This window comes from Ursus arctos, unplaced genomic scaffold (assembly GCF_023065955.2).
Source record: "Ursus arctos isolate Adak ecotype North America unplaced genomic scaffold, UrsArc2.0 scaffold_29, whole genome shotgun sequence".
NCBI lineage: Eukaryota > Metazoa > Chordata > Mammalia > Carnivora > Ursidae > Ursus > Ursus arctos.
The window spans coordinates 35,756,729-35,777,381 of NW_026622974.1; the positions used below are offsets into that span (position 1 = coordinate 35,756,729).

The 20,653-nt window shown below is 39.6% G+C and overlaps 1 protein-coding gene across 4 annotated transcripts in view; it reads right to left on the reverse strand.

Moving 5' to 3' along the window:
- Nucleotides 1-14,759, reverse strand: part of SNAP91 (synaptosome associated protein 91) — a 135,712-nt gene extending 120,953 nt beyond the window's left edge. For 2 of the 4 annotated variants that reach the window (XM_057303919.1, XM_057303920.1), the window contains exons 1-2: nt 12,019-12,246; nt 11,466-11,625 (exon numbers count right to left, since the gene is read on the reverse strand). In XM_057303919.1, the coding sequence (XP_057159902.1) occupies nt 11,466-11,595 (130 nt within the window). In that variant the 5' untranslated portion in view covers nt 11,596-11,625; nt 12,019-12,246. Of the gene's footprint in view, nt 1-11,465; nt 11,626-12,018; nt 12,247-12,910; nt 13,100-14,667 lie in introns of those variants that run through there. The other 2 variants (XM_057303917.1, XM_057303918.1) reach the window with 2 other exon arrangements.
- Nucleotides 14,760-20,653: the final 5,894 nt, after the last annotated feature.

A 20,653-nucleotide genomic window follows, 5' to 3' on the forward strand; every position in this document is an offset into this window, starting at 1 on the left:
AAAACAAAGAAGATGCAGAAAAACACATGGTAAAGTGATACAGACAAGAAGGCTCCTTGAGGCCAGGTGTTTGAGTGGCCAGAAGGCTTAGATTTTAACAGCCCAATGGGGAAGAGAAAACAAGAAGAAAACTTTGAGACTAAGCAAGGTGGCAAGTTGGAATAAAGACCTTCACAGAAAGCTGGGACCCTCAAAAGGTTACTCCCTTCGTAAAATCAGTAGAAAAAAACAAAAACAAAAAAAGAACACCTTCCAGCAAAGGAAGACAACAGAAAAGCTTGCCCACTTAGTCTAGCTTCTGGGGAAATGAAGGGGAAAAGAAGAAATCTCTAGGGCTTTTGTAATCATAGCTTTCCTCTTGCCCAAGTTTCTGATTCATATTTAGACTACATATTCACACTCTTCTATTCAAAACCTTCAGAGCCATATGTGTTCCAGAATTTATGACTGTTCAGATTTTACAAAAATAATATGGGACATACACTAGATATTAAGTAACACCCCAGTCTAATCTGGACAGCATACCACAATACAACAATATTTCTGTAGTTCAACACATAAACTTTCATGGTAGGGAGTACAAATTTTGCTACCAAATGATTTACAAAAAAGAATTTTGGTCTTCCTTTTAGACTTTGAAATTATGGACCTAGACTTGCACCAGATGGGAAACTCCAATAGCAGAAATCAACTGAAGGTGCTCCCAGGAGGGCAGCACTTGTGGGATCCGCCAGAAGCATATAGGAATCCTCTCTAGGTTATCTTAAGTTCTTAGGATTCCTACAGATGAAGTCCAAAATTACAAACACACGAGGAAACCTTTCATGATTGAGGGTCAGGCAAAAACAACAGCAAACACAGAGCTTCATGTAATGGATCTATGAGATACAGAATATGAAATGAATTGTGTTTCAAATGGAGAAAAAAGAGAAACTAATATTCCTTACATTTTTGAGTTCTTCTGTCATCCAAAAAAAAGAGCAAATTCGAAAAACTTCAAAAATGAAAAATATAAGTGAATAAAATTAAAAACTAAGGATGAGTAAAAGCAGATAAAACATAGCTAAAGAGAGAATTAATAAACAGGAAGTATCTGAAAAACAAAGCATGCCAAACAGTAAAGAAAGCATTTGAAACTACAAAAGGTATACTTAGAGATACAAGGATATGATGTGAAAGTTTAGTGTATATATAATCATATTTGAAGAAAACAAAAAAGAAAATGGGTGTAGGACACAATCAACAATAAGAAATGCTGAAAATTTCCCAGACCTGATAAGAGGAATGAATTCTCAGATTCAGGAAACCCAACAAGTTCCAAAGAGGATAAATAAAAGAAAGCTACATCTAAGAGGAAGGAAAGCTTCCAAATTCATTCTATGAGGCCAGCATTACTCTGATACCAAAACCAGATAAAAACACTGCAAAAGAAGAGAACTATAGGCCAATATCTCTGATGAACACAGATCCAAAAATCCTCCACAAAATATTAACAAGCCAAATCCAACAATACATTAAAAAATCATTCACCACCATCAAGTGGGATTTAATCCTGGGATGCAAAGTTGGTTCAGTATTTGCAAATCAATCAATCAATGTGATACATCACATCAACAAAAGAAAGGATAAAAACTGTATGATTGTTTCCATACATGAAAAAAAAAAAAGCATTTTGCAAAGTACAAAATCCATTCATGATAAAAACTCTCAACAAAGTAGGTTTAGAGAGAACATACCTCAACATAATAAAGGCCATATATGAAACCCACAGCTAATATCATACTCAATGACGAACGGAGAGTTTTTCCCCTAAGATCAGGAACAAGATCATTTCCACTCACCACTTTTATTCAGCATAGTACTGAAAGCCCTAGCCGCAACAATCAGACAACAAAAAGAAATAAAGGCATCCAAATTAGCAAGGAAGAAGTAAAACTTTCACTATTTTCAGATGCCATGATACTATATATAGGAAACCCTAAAGACTCCACGAAAAAACTACTAGAACTGATAAATGAATTCAGTAAAGTCACAGGATACAAAATCAGTGTACAGAAATTCATTGTATTTCTACAGAGTAATAATGAAATAGCAGAAAGATAAATTAATAAAATAATTCCATTTACAATTACGCAAATAATTAAGTGCCTCGGAATAAATTTAACCAAGGAGGTGAGAGACCTGTACTCCTAAAACTATAGAACATTGACGAAAGAAATTCAAGGTGACACAAAGAACTGGAAAGACATTCCATGGTTTTAAAGAATAGTGTTAAAATTTCTCTACTACCCAAAGCAATCTACAGATTTAATGCAATCCCTATCAAAATATCAACCGAAGTTTCCAGAGAACTAGAACAATCCTAAAATTTATATGCAACCACAAAAAAAAAAACCCAAACAGCTGAAGCATCTTGAAAAGCAAGTATAAAGGTATCACAACCCCAGATATCAAGATATACTACAAAACTGTAGTAATCAAACAGTATGGTACAGGCACAAAAGTAGACACATAGATCAATGGAACAGAATAGAGAGTCCAGAAATAAACCCATGACTATATGGCCAATTAATCTCCAACAAAGGAGGCAAGAATATGCAATGGGAAAAAGACGGTCTCTTCAACAAATGGTGTTGGAAAAACTGGACCACTACATGCAAAATAATGAAACTTTCTTACATATACACAAAAATAAATTCAAAATGGATTAAAGGACCTAAATGTGAGACATGAATTCATAAAAATCCTAGAAGAAAGCACAGGCAGTAATTTCTCTGACATTAGTCATAGTGATATTTTTCTAGATGTGTCTCCTGAGACAAGGGAAACAAAAGCAAAAATAAATGATTGGGACATCCTTCTACACAGCAAAGGAAACAATCGACAAAACTAAAAGACAACTTACTGAATGGGAGGGGATATTTGCAAATGTCATATCCAATAAAGGGTTCACATCCAAAATATATAAAGAACTTTTATAACTCAACACCAAAAAAAGACAAATAATCTAAATAAAAAATAGACAGAAGACATGAACAGGTATTTCTCCAAAGAAGACAGACAGATGGCCAACACACACATGAAAAGATGCTCAACATCACTTATCATCAGGGAAATGCAAATCAAAACCATAGTGGATATCACCTCATGCCTGTCAGAACAGCTAAAGACAAAAACACAAGAAAGAGTAAGTGTTGGTAAGGATGTAGAGAAAAAGAAACCCTCTTGCACTGTTGGTGGGAATACAAACTGGGGCAGTCACTACACAAAACAATATGGAGATTCCCGAAAATAAAAAATAAAACCACCATATCACCTAGTAATTCTACTACTGGATAATTACCCAAAAAATATGAAAACCCTCATTCAAAAAGTTATATGCACCCCTATGTTTACTGCGGCATTATTTACAATAACCAAATTATGGACATAGCCCAAATGTCCACTGATAGATGAATGGATAAAAAAGACGTGGTGTATATATACACACAATGGAATATTACTCAGCCATAAAAATAACGGAATCTTGCCATTTGCAACAACATGGACGATCTAGAGGGTATAATGCTAAAAGAAATAAGCCAGTCAGAGAAAGACAAATATCGTATGATTTCACTCATACGTGGAATTTAAGAAACAAAACAAAGAACAACAATAACAAAGAGATGAACCAAAAAATAGACTCTTAACTATAGAGAACCATAGAGATGGTTACGGGGAGGGGCGTGAAACTGACGAAGAGGATTAAGAGTACACTTACATCGTGAGCACTGAGTGACGTCTACAAGCGCTGAACTACACTATACACGTGAAACAAATATAACACTATATTAACTACACTGAAATTAAAATAAAAAATAAATAAATAAAACTACATCTACATACGCACACACTTCAGAAGGACAAGACAAACAAGATTATAAAAGCTGCCACAAAAATAGAGATTACCTAAAGGCAGGTAGACTCATATATGACTTCGTAAAAGGAACAGAAGCCAAAAGACTGAAATTATCTTCAAAGGAAAAATAACTGTCAATCCAGAATTGTGTATATAAATAAATTATCCTTCAAAAATATGGCAAAATAAGATTTTTTTTTTTGACAAAATAAGAGTTGACTGCTAAAGAGCTTCACTGAAGGATCTTCAAAAGGATACAGTTCAGGAAAATCTTAGGCATAATGAAGGAATGGAGAGAAAAGAAGTGGAGGAGGATTTACTGACATAAACATTGCCTGTGTCAAATAACAATGTCTAGCTTCGGGGGTTAAAACTATGGCAGAATTAAAATACTAGACAACATAGCATGTAAGTAAGAAGTGGGTGATTGGAGTAAGGTTTCTAAGTTTCTCTTTTTTGGGAGGAAACAAAAAGATACTGTTCTACTTTAGACTTCCGGTAGGATATTAAATTTTTCAAGGTGATCACTAAAAGAACAGAAATAATATAGAATTTAAACTTCCAAACTATAGAAAGAGAAAGCTGGAATTAATGAAAAGACTGAAGCAACTGAAAGCAGGGAGCAAAAAACAAGCATGGAGAAGAGCTATGGGCAAATCACCAACGATCGTAACTGTTGTTGTAGTGGTGATAGCAGTAATGCTCCTAGTAGGGCAACAGTAGCACCAACAGCAACTGTACGAGTAATAGTTAACAGTAACAGTGGTAGTAATATCCATCGCACATTGGTGCGTCAAGCTCTGGGCTAGGTATTTTACACGCATTATCTCATTTATTCCTCACCAAAGACGAGGTAGGTACTATTACTAACCTTCATTTTACAAATGAGGTCTATTCCTGATCTAAAGCAAAGCAGAGACAGTTAAGGAGGAGATTTCAGAGAGTTTTTAACAACTGAGCATCCACTGAATGTGAGAGATGAGGGATAGCTTTTGTATCCCAACCAACATTAGTGGCTTGGCCAATTGGATTGGCAATGCCTGGCCCCTGACAGCAATCCTATCACTTCATGCATGGATTAAGCCAAAGACACAGAATATCTGACGAATGGTAGACTTGTGTTTGTTTTCTTTGGAATGCTGAACTTCTGTTTCAAGAAGCTTGGGTGTGATAGAGAAACAAGGGACAATAGGTTGGTTGCTGGAAGAGGCCATAGAGTCCAAGGAGAGTTGTGTGTAGGTGGCTTTGTTTGTTGTAAATGGAGATACTTAAAAATGCTTATAAGAGAGACAGAAGGAGAGCTTAAAAATACAGACGACAGAATAAGTGATATAGAAAGTAAGAGAGTTATCATAAAATATAAGTGATAACCCTGGGAGCATAATTAATGATCAGACCAAAAGCAAAACCACACGAAGTAGACAAAGATGCGGCTTCTCTCTCTGAGTAGCCAGGAATGGCACAACACAAAATTTTTAGGAAACATGAGATCCTTCTTAAAGACGCACAATAGAGATTACATACTTAATATATAACATACGTAACTTAAACATAAGCATAAACTTTATGTATACATGGGAGGGCAGGAGGGATCCTCACACACTTGGAACAAATGGAGAGAGAGCAGGAACCCAGTTGTAAGAAGGCTGTGGGCTTCAGGCACAATTCTCTCTCGGGCCTGTGTGTTCACCCAGGTGCTCCTAGGAAGGCTCCATCCTGTCTTATAGCTCATCATGCAACTGACACAGGGTGCGCCACTCTACTAGTCTCCCTTTATGAGAAACAAAACCTAGAGCACCTTACATAAACACCCCAGAAAAAACAGACAGCCAACACTCCCCTTCACAAGCCAACGGTGTTTCTCGGTGAAGAGAAAAAAATTTGCCAATAAGGTGGAACTGAAGAATAAATATTTTTAATAGCAAGAAATTGGCTTTTCAAATTGTTTAACTGAACTATGATTATATTTGAAGGCTTAGTCAGTAGCAAGTGGCTCAGGAGTTGAGTCACCTAAAATACAACTCTGTAAGGAAAGCATCCTAGATCCTCAGGGAAGAGTGTTATATGTCACTTCTGACCTTCTTTACCAAGTACTGAAACCTAGATAAGCTCCAAGAATACCCTATCCCAGCATCAATCTGAAGGGAGGAGGGAAGATATTTAAAGGATATTTATTTGTGAAAAGCTAAGAGATGGATCCATAGCAACTAAGTGCACAGATTAAATTACAAATAAGACTTCAGCAGCTATTTATTAAACATTAAAACTCATATGGCAATGCACCAAAAGTCAAGATTTTAATCTAAAATGCTGCAAACTAATATTGCAATTAAGATGTGACTTTGCCTACTCTGTACATAATTTTATATTTTTTCCATATCTTCATTTTTTACAACATTTAAAACATGGATTTGAATTACCAATTTTATACTGGTTCTAAGAAAGTCTCTGCTAACCACACTGATCACCAAAGGGGGGAAAAAAAAATCTAAAATGACCCAAATAGAATTAACATTATACCATGAAAAAAAAAAGATTTCTCTGAAAATGTGGAAGTAAAAAGACCCAGAAAAAAATCCTCACTTTTCCACTAGCTGATATAAAGTCTGCTTAATTATTTTAAGTCATTTCTAACACATGCTCCCTGCTATTACCCGAGATTCTTTGCCACCCTTCTGCTTCGCCTGCTCCTGCCAACCCCCGAACCTCACAGGATCTCTCTGCCCCTCTCCTGGCATGCTGAGTGTTGTCTGGGAATGTCACAAGACCATACAGCCTGGACCCCTTACAGATTTGCTGTATCAATGATCATCGACTTGAATGCTTTTCCAAAAGTGTATTTGCCCCAGCTCTTCTTCACTGCCTAAAAAATACTATCTCCATCTCTCCACGCTTGGGCTGGGTCTTCTGGTGAAATCAAGGAGGAACAGAGCATGCATCGGTATAGAAGAATGAGAGGGTATACTTAGTCAATAACAAATAGTGAAATGAGAATAAGTGGAAAAAAAGTAGAATATATTTACAGCAAATTAGTACACTTCTCATGTTGAAAGTTACTCTAGTGTTCAGGAAACTTTTATACGTTGATCCAATTAACTTTATTCAATAATCTTTGCCTACTTTTTGGATCTGTGTACCATAGAAAGCTATATTAAGTTATCACAAATATAGATATGGTATCAACTGAATTGGTGTGCAAATAGCATTTCTATATATCAAAATATATTTCATTTATACTAGTCAACCTTAGGTATAGCAAATAAATTTATTGTAATTAATTAATTAATTAAAATTAAGGGTTAAATTTTCATTCTGTTTACTCATAAAATTTCTTGCTTATTTACAGATATTTTATGAATAAAATTAAAGCGGCAGGTATTTTGTGGTAATTTGCCAATATTTGCCTTGAATCAAAACACAGTCCATACCTCCCATTACCTCTACCAGATATTCTAATAAGAAATAAAATCTTGTTTTTTTTTTTAAACAAATATTTATTTATTTATTTGGTGGGGGAGAGAGCGTGAGCAAGCAGGGGGAAGGGCAGAAAGAGACAGAATGTCAAGCTGACTCCCTGCTGAGTGCAGAGCCTGATGTGGGGCTCAATCCCACTGCCCTGAGATCACAACCTGAGCCAAATCAAGAGTCGGATGCCCAACTGGCTGAGCCACTCAGGTGCCCCAAATCTTACTTTTTCTTAATTTGGGAGGACAGGAATCCTTTATAAAATGCCAGTCAGTATCCCTCAAACATAAGATTCAGTACTTGAATCATTTGCTCATTATGTGGCATAAGCTCATTATTAAAAACCCTCAAGAGGTTTAGAATGGGGAAAAAAATAGCATTACTCATAACCAGTTTGGCTTTTCATGAGGTTTGGTTTGATATGAACAGTAATGTCTAGGTTTGAATTTTGATGATGTTAAAGAGGTTTTGTTTTGTTTTAACAATATGGCATATATAGAAATTGTAAAAGCTACTAACAGAAATAACCTTTTACTAGAGCTGCCAAACTTTCCAAGTTTCCCCCTGCAGGTGTTATGTTGGGTCGACTCTATTCCTTGGTTGTTCTTTAATTGAGACACAACACTTGGGTAGATACTATGTGCCTTACTGGATCTTACTACTTTATTACTTGACTTGGGCTATCCTTTAGGCCATCAACTACAAAGCAGAAAAGGAAAAGCAACTGAAATGTAAAACAGTTGTAACCAACAAGGTAAATACTTGCTGAATCCTGGATGTTTTATGTGTTACCAAATAGGTACACAAAGTTACAAGGAAAAGAAAACAAGGATGTACAGGTGCCCCTAAGAAACTAATGTCAAACTAACATTGGTCAAGTGTTTATTAATTTTCATGCGCAAGCAGCAACATTATTATAGTAGAGTATGGAATAAAAGTTTTACGTAATTCAAAAGTACCTTAAGATATATAATCATTATTTAGAATATTAAAAATATTAATTTATTTCAAATTCAATATATAACTGATTATGGTGAAGCTTTTCCGAATATATTTTTCCTCTAAGAAACTCCCTGTTACTGAAAAAAAGGGGAAAAAATCTGAGATTGTATGTCTAGAGTTTATCTCTGCCTTCTCGCTGTATATAATTCTGCCCCCAGATGTTAACAAATCATTCTTGTAAATGTTTAAATCATTTATCATTAAGTATAATTTTATAAATCACCAGAATTTACAGTAACTTTCCTGGTCTATCAACCTACAGAGGAAAAAAAATCTTTTAAACCAGTACTTTAAATAAATACTATTTGGAGCCCCTTCAGTTAGCCCAATATCCAGGAAAAAAAATCACAAAGCCATAAACTTTAATCTTATTATCTTCCAACCCAAACTCCAAACTCAAAAGTTATACACCAATTAAACAAATAGAAATTAAATTTTTTTGGTCTCAAATCCCCAACTGTACATTGTGCTCTTTTCCTCCCAACTACTATTTAATATTTTCAAAACTAAAACATTACTTAAGAATACTTTAGCACCTATAGGGAACTTAGTTATGTGTCTGCATGTTCTAATAATAGGTGTGATTCACTTTTATAACTGGTGTGTTACTGAAAACCTGTGAATAAATTACTAAGGTAGTCGACTGTTATTTACAAGAACTTCACAAGGAATCCCAAGCAAAGATGCCCTCTTACGATGCATATAAATACAACAATACTTCTATTTTCAAATTTTCCATATCATTTTTCCAGTAATGTGATATCAGACAGTAATGTGATATCTGTCTCTCCATATTCTGCCATAAGGTTGTTTTTAAGTGCAGTTAATTTATTACCTATTCAAAAAATAAAATGTCAAAGAGAAAAACCAATACTTTTCAGTGCTTGTCTCATACTCATTTTTTTAACTGATCAAATTTAAAATTCTTCATGCATATCATAGAAATTGCAATAAGGGCGTGGGTTGTACTGCTTGATTTCACACAAAGCCATACAAACAGGATGGGTATTTTGGAAATTAAACCATTCAGGCTAATACTGTTCCTTTTCACCTCCCTCTCAATAGAAAATATGACTAAATAAACCACATACAACAGTTAAGTGCAGTGGTTAAAAGCTGCGAAAGTTAATTACCATCCCCGAACCTGTTAAGCAGTAATAAATTAATAATGTAAAGCCCAGTGCCTGGCATACAGTAACTGCTCAATAAATGTTTAGCTATTATGATTATTCACATTAATAATTCAATACCAATTTCTGCTTCATCTGCTTTCTAAATACAGAATCTCCCCCTTATGGTCCACATCTTCAAAATCACCCCACTCACTAACATATGCTGGAGATACTGGAAAACCTCCCACCTTGAAAATTTTTAAAAGACCATCCAGACCTCAAAGATTAAGGTGACTAAATATATAGATATGGAAAAGTGAGTCTTTATCCGAATAATGTTTTAATGAAATGCTTAAATCTGAACATTCTAAGAAATGTATCAATATATTAATCTACCATTTTTATAGCAATGAGCAAATCCATCACCTAGTGCTTTTTTATTACGAGTATTTGCTAGACTGACACATACCTTTAAGACATGAGTCATCTTTCCAGAGTTGGGGAAACTGATGGAAAGATGGCTAAATGATTCAGCATGCTGCAGCAAAATGAGCTGGTCATGAATTTATAATTTCCACTTGTTAGGTGCCCTGGCCCCGGTGGCCTCTTCCACCCTGTACTGCATATATGACACATGATACCATATCAACAAATTTTGTTAAAAATTCCCTCAGGAAAGGAGTAATGGTGTTTTCCCCTCAGACAAGCTTCTAGAAGCAAAATTATTCAATTTTACGACACAACAGTCTCAGAAGGCTGGATAACCCTTACAATGGCCGGCTGTAAGCTTCTTCAAGCTGTGCTTATACGGATAATAGGACTAAAGTCAATTCTAACACTAGTGCCATTTTCTCAGCTGCACAAGGCAGACACTGGGGAAGGCCTGAAGCAAAAGAAACCCAGAAAATGGGCAAAGGAAGCCAGATGGGAAATGGGTATGGCTGTACTTGTGTCTCTTATGCCAACGCTGACCTTTACCAACAAACATCACATCAGAGTGGGTCCTAAGCAGGTCGAAAAGACTGAACAGCAGCTATAGAACGTACTCTGATGTAACCTTAGCTATAAAGAGCTTCACTACAAAGCCAGTGAAAGTCTTTTTCTAAGTCCCTATTTGTCCTTCAATAACAAAATATTTACTATGTTAATCCAATGAAAAATTTATATCAGAAATACATAGATTCTAAACTAGATTAAGGCCTTTTTCCATCAAATAACCAATTTAAGAAAAAGCATTATGAATGAAATGTTTTCTTGTAAAAGTGCACCATCTGGAATGCTGGGAAAGTACATCCATTTTGTGACCACAGCACAGTCATTCTGCCCAGCAGTTTCTGAGAAAGGGACAAAGAAGTGTGCCAGGTTGTGTAAAATGAAATCGCCATTATCTCTGAAGTCCAATTTCCTCATTCAATAGCTTGAATTTATTTCAGTTTGGTGTGGTTACATACAACATACACTCATACACCCACACTCACACACGAAATCTCAGCAACCACACTGAAAAAGAAGACACTATTTAAAAACTATTCAAAAATGTATTTAGAAAACTAGGGTGACAAGTTTGACCTTTTATGATTTCATCTTTCTTATTCTTTTCTTTTTTGGGGTGGTGTATGACTGTGCAACCCCTGATTTCCTGAAACCTGGACAAAAGGGTGGTGTGTGGAGAAAGAAAAAAAAAAAGGTGAAAAGTGCCTAATCCAGAATGTACAATTCCTCAGTATTTTATAGTATTAATACATACGGTATTTTTTTTCTCCACCAAAACCTTGGAGGTCAACAGGAGAAAAAAATGGCTCACACACAAACAAGGTTTCAGGGTTGACCCTTGGCAACACCTCCACGTCTGGAGATTTCGAGCTCAGGGGCAGCCCAGCTGGGAGTTCTGAAAGCTGCAGCATTATCGACAGCAAGCCCAGGCCGCACGCCGGCATCCAGGGCGCCTCTGCCGTGCGCATGTCCCACTTATATAAAAAGATGCTTACAGTCCAGGTGCTTTTTCTTGGGGCCCATCACTTCATGAGTGGTGGCTTTGCAGACCGCTCTCGCAACAGCGGAGCCCGTCACGCTGTACTGAGCGGCAGCGATCCGATCCGTGAGCGTCTGGCCCGACATCTTCTCCGGCCGCGTCTGTCACCTCCTCTTCTGCGGGAAAGAAGGGGAGACGGTCCTGCTTTAAACCCGCAGACCCTACCCTCCGAGCACCCCGGCCGTGCCTCCTCCAGCCGCACGGCGGCTCCCTTCTCCTCCGTCCCCGCCCTGGTACCACCTCTAGGAACCAACAACGCGCTAAGCCCCGCTGGGGAGACGCGATCTAGGGGGTCTTCCACAAGAGCAGGGCCGTCACGGAGCCCTAGCACGGGCTCCGGTCCCAGCCTCGTGACACCGTCCCGGTCCCACTCGCCGTGCCGCCCGCCTCACCCCTCCGGCGCCCCCCCTGTCAATCAGCACTTCGCCTGCAACCTGGTCCCCGCGTGTCGGACCAGCCCCGGCGTGCGTCGGGGTTATTCCCTGGGCGCCGCGCCCACCGGTGCCCACCTCTCGTTTGCCCGCCGCAGCGTTTCTTCCTAGTAGCCCGCAGGCTCCCGGGTAGGAATCGGATACCCAAGCCCTGACCGTTTCCCTCCTCCTCCTCCTCGCGCTGCTGCAGCAGTGGGCTCGTCCTCCCTCGGGCGCGGTGGAGATTATCCTAGCATTGCGCCATATTCTGCCCTCGTCTCCTCTCCCTCCCTCGCCGCCTCCTCCGAAGCCCCGCCAAGGCCCTTCGCCCGAGTCCCCTCCCCTCGCCCCCAATCCCCGCCGCAGGGGCCGCCCGGGGGCTCTGCGGAGGCGCCGGAGTCTCTCGGCGCCTCGCCCTTCCTGGCGGTGGAGCAGAGACGGGCTGACAGCCCAGCCCAGCCCCCCGCCCGCACTCGAGCGCGCCGCGGAGCTGTCACCCAGCCGCTGCCCTTCTCCGCGCCCTAGGATTATCCTCTCCGGATCCGCGCGCTGCCCCGGCGCGGGGGAGGGGGCCGCGGGTACTCACCCCGCCCCAGGAGCGGCGCCTCCCGCCGCAGGATGAGCGGAGCCTGGGCCGCCGAGGGAAGCCGCGCCGGGTGGGTGTGTGCGGCCGCGCGCGGACCCGGAGCCCCGGGGCCAGATGCCTCCAGCCCTAGCCCGGCCCCCCGCCCTCAGCTCCGGGGTCCCTGCGCCCGCCGCCCGCGGCCCCAGGAGCCTGTACCCGCCCGCCGCCGCCTCCTCCGCCAGCGCTGCCGCGTCTCTCTAGCGAGCCGCGCCGCGTTCCCATCCCCGCCCCCACCTCAGCTGTGGCTGCTCCAGCGAGTCAGGTGACGGCGGCGGACTAACCCGGGCGAGCTCGCCGCCGAGCGCCTCGCGGCCCCCTCCCAGCTACTCACACACGCCACCCCCCCTCCCGGGACCGCCAGCTTACAGGCAAGGGGGCGCCGCGCGCGAGCATCCCCGGCCAGCGCGAGACGAGGAGAAGGAGGCGGGATGGCAGGGAGGCCGACACCCACCAGCCAACCACCCTGCGCGAGGCGCCCGGCAGCCCCTCCGCCTGCTAGACCCGCACCCAGCACGCAGTGCGTGCGCGCGCACCGCGCACACCTGCCCGGCTACTGCGGGATTCGTGGAGGGCGGCGGGGGCGTTGGAGCAGCCCTGCCAGTGGGCTTCTCAAGTGCTGCTGTGAAGGCCAAGGCTAGGGCGTCGTCGCGCGCGGCCGGGCAAAGCCCAGCCCTTTCTCCTCTACATTGTGTCTCTGGCATGCCTGGCTGTCGGAGGCAGTCGTGGCCGGGAAGGGCAGGGAGATTTAAATGTCAGATTCTGCACGCCAACCGTGCCGTTACCTGTGCCTCAACTCCTTCGTGCTCCTTTACGTGTTTCGGTTACAATTGGGAGCCGGAGTGGGCAGGTAATTCTAACCACTTTGGTCTTAAATGGATACAGAGGTCTGCTGCAAGTGCGAATAATGAACAAAGCCATCAATCAAGGCCCAGATTATATTCACAGTAATTATTTGGGTGTGCAGGGAAAACTCTTTGTATCCTTAAAAAGTAACGTCTACCAATTAAATACAGTGCTTGAATGTCTTAAGTATATTTGAATTGCATGCATGAATTTCTAAACGGGGATTTGGACTGGGTTAATAGTTTCACGTGTTCCCATTTTCAAAGATTGCTACTTATTGTAATCTTGAAAAACTTACATTCTCAAAGTAGAATCAAGATCAGAACTTGAGCTGTGAATTTTCTTGACATTTTTTTTTCTGGCTACAGGTGCCCTCTGTTGGGCTTAAGGACTTAAAATGTCTACCGACAGATATCCTTTTACCTGGTACAGTGTTCATTATGAAGTCACGATTTCATAACTTTAGGGACTGGGTCTAGCATTAATTAGAAGTGTGATGAGTAAAGAAAGCCTAAGACCACCATTCTTGGGCTTCAGATACTAGTCTTTCCATATGATCTCGCAATAGGACACCCAGATATTTGTCCAAGAGAAATAAAGAGATATTTCCATTTGAACATGTACCCAAATTTTGTAGTAGTTTTATAGAATGGCCCCAAATTGAAAGAAACCCCAATGCTCTTCTACTTGCATGTGAGTAAACAAAATGTGGTCTGTCCACACAATGAAATGCTAGTAAGCAATAACAAAGAACAAACTAACAACGGGGATGAAAATGCATTGTGCTAAATCAGGGAAGCCGAAACTCCAAATGCTACATGTTTTGATTCCATTTATATAACACTCTGAAAAAGGAAAAATAATAGAGACAGAAAGTGTATCAGATGTCAGGAGTGGGGGGAAGAGACTGACCACAAAGGGACTGAAGGTAACTTGTAGTGATGGAAATGCTCTATATCATAACTGTGATGATGGTTACACAACCCCGTATATTTCTCAGGACTTATCCATTTATGCACTTAAAATTGGCGAATTTTATTATGTGTAAATTATGCCTCAATAAATCTGATGATAAGAGCTGGAATGATAATATTAATATCATACAAAGTAGACTTCAAAGTAAGGAATATTAGTATGGCAAAAGAGGCACATTTCATAATGATAAAAATTCATCAAGCATATGTTACAATCCTAGATAAACATGTTTATATACCTAGGAACAGAGCTTCAAAATAAACTAAAGCAGGGGAGCCTGGTGGCTTAGTTGATTAAGCATCTACCTTCAGCTCAGTTCATGATCCCGGGGTCCTGGGATCAAGTCCTGTATCGGGCTTCCTGCTCAGTGGGAGTCTGCTTCTCCTTCTCTCTCTCTCTGTCAAATAAATAAATAAAATCTTTAAAAAAAAATAAGCTAAAGCAAAAACTAAGAGCTTTAAAAGGAGAAATAGACAAATCCACAATTATATTTGAGGATTTCAACACTCTCAGTAACTGATAGAACAGGTAGGTAGAAAATCAGTAAGAGTATAGATGGCTTGAAATAACCATATAAACATTTGACCTAATTGACATTTGTAAAGAACTCCACCCAACAACAGTAGGACACACTCTTTTCAAGGACATATGGGACATTCACCAGGATAGACTACATTCTGGGCCACAAAGCTAGTCTCATAAATTTAAAAGGATTACAATCATACAAACTGTATTCTCTTACTACTGAGGAATTTAACTTAAAATTAATAACAGATATCTGTGAATCCCTAAATATTTGATAAACAACACATTCTAAATAATCCATGGGCCTAACTTTCCCATAGGAAAATTTACTTCTGAATTGAATGATATTGAAAAGGCAACATATCAAAATTTGTAGGATGCGGGTAAAGCAGTGATTAGAAGGAAATTGAGAACATGAAAATGCTTACATTCAGAATGAAGAGCTAAAAGGAACTTTTTAAATTGCAATCTTAAGAAACTAAAAAAGAACAAATTAAATTCAGCAGAATTTCCTTCCGAAAGAAGAAAATAATAAAAATAAGAGTAAAAGTTAATGAAAAAGCAAATAGGTAAATAATAGATAAAATTAATGAAATGAAAAGCTGGCTATTCTGAAAATGAAATTGATCAAGGAAAATATTAGCCGGACTAATCAACGAAAGAAGGAGATGACACGAATTTCCGATGATAGGATTGAAAGGCTGAATAGATCCCACAGACATTAAGAGGGTAAGAGAATGTTATGAACAACATTATGCAGATAAATTAGACAATTTTCATGAAATAAGGAAATAGTGTAGAACAGTGGTTCTCCAACAGTCCAATAGTAATATCATGTCACATATATTGCTATTAGTTAAGAGGTTTGGAGCAAGTAACATGTTTCCAGTAATGGTCAAAATAAAATAGTCTTTTCAAAATTAAATTGGAGTGGATTCAGAGTCAATCCTATAATAGTTTGGAATTACATGTGGTTATTTATGTACAGATAGCACTGTGAAGTATGGGAAGCCAGAGTCTGTCTCCGGCGTGCTGCTCATGTCTCTGCTGTTATGGGTCGTAACAGAAAAACATTTGAAAATCTGTAAACTATAAAAGTGTAATATACAAATTAATACATTATGTCAAGTGTAGAACCAACTTTTGAAATGTTATTGATTGTTTTGAAAGAAGGTCTTACTGAGCTTTGAAAATAACATATTTGCAGGGGCCAAGATTAAGAAATGCCATGTTCTTGGGGCACCTTGGTGGCTCAGTCGGTTAAGTGGGCAACTCTTGATTTCAGCTCAGGTCATGATTTTCAGGTCCTGGGATCGAGTCCTACGTCAGGCTCCAAGATCAGCAGGGAGTCTGCTTAAGGATTCTCTCTCCCTCTCCCTCTGTCCCTCCCCTCACTTGTATGTATTCTCTCTCTCTATCAAATAAATAAAATAAATCTTAAAAAAAAAAACAACCTAGCGGGGCGCCTGGGTGGCACAGCGGTTAAGCGTCTGCCTTCGGCTCAGGGTGTGATCCTGGCGTTCTGGGATCAAGCCCCACATCAGGCTCCTCCGCTATGAGCCTGCTTCTTCCTCTCCCACTCCCCCTGCTTGTGTTCCCTCTCTCGCTGGCTGTCTCTATCTCTGTCAAATAAATAAATAAAATCTTTAAAAAAAAAAACAACAACCTAGAAATACAACCATGAATGTTGTATATGAAATTGAAAGAAAGAAAATGGATTAAAAGGTAGAAATACATTGAGAGGAAGAAATATGATTCCTTATCAAAATATATTCTCTTTGATGGCCCAGGAACACAATAAATAACATTCAATAAATTGTAGTCAAGAATGGGCATTGGTGGGGTGCCTGGGTAGCTTAGTTTGTTAAGGGTCTGACTCTTGATTTCAGCTCAGGTCATGATCTCAGGGTTGTGAGACAGAGCCCTTCATCAGACTCTACACTCAGCACAGAGTCTGCTTGAGATTCTCTCTCCCTCCCCCCCCCACTCTCTCTCCTTCTCTAAAAAAAAAAGAAAAGAAAGAAAGAAAAAAAGAATATCCATTGGCATTCAATATTGTTACAAACTGAAAAATCTTTTGATCTCTCTCAGAGATCAGAAGAGATTGTACACAACAGACATTCAGAACATGCTTTTAAAATATATATATTGAACCTTTTTTTCTGAGTCAATATACATGTATGTCACCACACAGATTTTTTTCTAAATCTGATTTAATACACATATTTTCTTCTGATTATCAATTTTTTTAAAGACTTTATTTATTTATTTGACAGAGAGACAGCCAGCGAGAGAGGGAACACAAGCAGGGGGAGTGGGAGAGGAAGAAGCAGGCTCTCAGCGGAGGAGCCTGATGTGGGGCTGGATCCCGGGACTCTGGGATCACGCCCTGAGCCGAAGGCAGATGCTTAACGACTGCGCCACCCAAGCGCCCCCTGATTATCAGATTTAATACAGAAAAACCAAACCAACAATGATGACATGTAGATACAATTTATATCAACACCTGAAGGCAAATGTCTTCAAGTTCTTGGTTTCAGTTTATTTTTAAGATACAACAAGAGTAAAAACAACTTTAATTCCTGATTCATTCAGGCAACAAACTGAGGTGGTGTTGGAAAAGTCACATTTTTTCTCTAAAACTTAAAATGTGCTTCTTAAGGTAGTTTATAGGGTTATTTTATCCCAGGGATACTTTTCTGTCAAAATAGAAAAAAATATAAGGCGCAAAAATAACTATATTGGAATATATCCATCCCCAAACATAAGTGTGACACGCCTACCCAAACTTAAAAGCAACTGGCAACAAAAAGCAAGTTTTGATATCCTGAATGCACTTGTATAAAGACAAGAAGATTGCTTCACTTTTATAAGGTGACAAACTTATAAAACTGATGAGTGTTCTAATGTAGCAAGAAAATAGCAGGTTGCACAGAATAGCAGTAAGACTGAGATTTGAACAACTAGATTATCTTAGAGAAGTATAATATTTCATCCGTGAAACCATTTAAGTTATTTAAGAATGAAAGTAAATAAAGAGACAGTATATTCCAAGTCAGGACAAACATATTTTATTAAGTTTTATTCCACCTAACAGGTTAGAAATAAATTCTATGGAGGGGTGCCTGGGTGGCTCAGTCGGTAAAGCATCCCACTCTTGATTTTGGCTCAGGTCATGACCTTAGGATAGTGAGATCGAGGCCGTTAAGATTTTTCTCTCTCCCTCTCCCTCTGCTCCTCCCCACCCCACTTGCACATGTGCACGCACTCTCTCTCCCTCTCAAAAAAAAATAAATAAATTTAGAGTAAATAAATAAATAAATTCCATAGTAACCAGCATATTTGAAGGAACATATACATTTTTTATATATAATAATGAAAATAATTTAAATATGGTATTTTCATTTTGCTTCCTTGTATTAAATCTAATATGGTCGTTCTGGTTTCCTTTGTTGTTCTGGTTACCTATAACAAATTTTGTCTTAAGAACTTTTTGGGGGGGCACCTGGGTGACTCAGCCGTTAAGCATCTGCCTTCAGCTAAGGTCATGATTCCAGGGTCCTGGGATCGAGCCCCGCATTGGGCTCCCTGCTCAGCGGGAAACCTGCTTCTCCCTCTCTCACTCCCCTTGCTTGTGTTACCTCTCTCACTGTCTCTCTCTGTCAAATAGATAAATAAAATCTTTAAAAAAAATTTTTTTTTTAAATTCTCTCTCACAGTTTTGTGAATTAACAGGGCTCTGCTGGGTAGTTCTCCTTTGAAGTCTTTCATTTGGTCGCCATCAGATGACAGCCAGTGCTGTAATCATTGGAAGTCTCTATTGGGCTGCCCAAGATGACTGACTTACTCATTCACATGTCTGGCAGTTTACGCTGGCTGCTCACTGAGCTCAGCTGAGGTCTGGACCAGAGCATCAACATTAGGGCATCTTTATGTGGCTTGGGATCCTCATGTGAGAGTCCAGAGATGTTACGTGCATTATTACATGGTGGCTGGCTTCCAACAGGGAGCATCCCAAGGTGGAATGTTCCAAGAAACGTTGGTAGAAGTTTAAGGTTTCTTACGACTAAGTCCAAGGTCATGCAGCATCACTTCTGTTATATTCTCTCAGCTGAAAGCAAGTCACAGAGACAGCCCAGATTTAATGAGGGGAGACTATTATGGAGGAGGTCATTGGAGTGATACACAAAAGTAAGCCTTTGTGAAGAATCTATGAAGAGAAACCTGTACTCTCAGAAGTATGAGGTTAAGTGAATCACTTAAGATTCATTGAGAACTACTGAAAAATAATTGGAAATTGATTTTAAAAATGACTTGAGCATACATTAAAATAACACAATGAATTATTTACTCTGGTTTGAATATTCTTTCCCATACCAGGTAAACTCTTACTTATCCTTCAAGACCTCATAGCAAGTTATATCATGACCTGCAAATCTTTCCCAAATCCTCTACTTTAGCCTTCTTTTTAAAGATGAGGAACTTCAGAGAATTTAAGTGACTTTCCCCCTGTCATACGAAGGTAACGGTATAACCAGTCCTAAACTCTAGTTGTCAAACTTCTATTCCAGTGTTCTTTGCACTGCACGCATTGCTTCTAATAAAGATATAATAATGTTATGCTAGACTCTCATTTCATTATATTAATTTGCTCCTTAGTCAGAAAAGCCCTTTTTAAAATGCATGGGCTGGAAAGTATGGTAGCTAATATCCTAGGTTATGGAAGTGGACAAGCCCTGGTTTGAGTTCCTGGCATTGGCTCTTACTAGCTGCGTGACTTTAGGGAAATTCTGCAGCCTTTAAGGCTGAGTTTCCTCATCTAGAAAATGGGCACAATCATAATATCTACCTCAAAGGATCATTATTACTATCAAATGGGATAATGATATATTAAGCCAGTAACACAGTGTGTAGCACACAATGAAAGCCCAATAAATGTGATTAATAGTACTCAGTGAGTAGTTGTTGATGGAGTAATTGATTTTATTAGTTTGTTAACTTACAATTATATTATATTTTTATTATCTTATTTTATTATTTGGAACTACAATTCGAGTGTATTCAGTTCTCTGATAAATATGTTATTCTACTAGTATCATTTCTAAAGTGAGAAAATAAACTAGTAATTTACCTTGTCCCTGAGACGTAAAATCAGATTACTTCAAATATCATCACGGGTTGGACTAAGTTCCTACTTTTCCCAGAAACATAGAGTAGAAAACACATGCACATACAAATAGTAATTGTGGGGGCGCCTGGGTGGCGCAGCGGTTAAGCGTCTGCCTTCGGCTCAGGGTGTGATCCTGGCGCTCTGGGATCGAGCCCCACATCAGGCTCCTCTGCTGGGAGCCTGCTTCTTCCTCTCCCACTCCCCCTGCTTGTGTTCCCTCTCTCGCTGGCTGTCTCTATCTCTGTCAAATAAATAAACAAAATCTTTAAAAAAAAAAATAGTCATTGTGCAATAATGCTGAAGCAAACAGCTGTTCCTTCTGTCTTTTTTCCCAATCTAGAGAGATAATTTCAAGGAAAATTTTGGGAGTGAGATGAATTTTCTCTGAGAAATGAGAAGATTCATCAGGAAAGCCTGTCTGGGGAAGGAAATTTCCCAAATAAACTTCTAACTTAAAAGCACGTGAGGGCTGAGCCAGTGTGCCTCACCTTCCAGAAGTCTATCATCTTAAGTTTCCTCTCATGATCTTACTTTCTCCTCTATTTTTGAATGTTGTTTGTATTTGTCTACCGCTCAATTTACATTCCGGGCTGCTT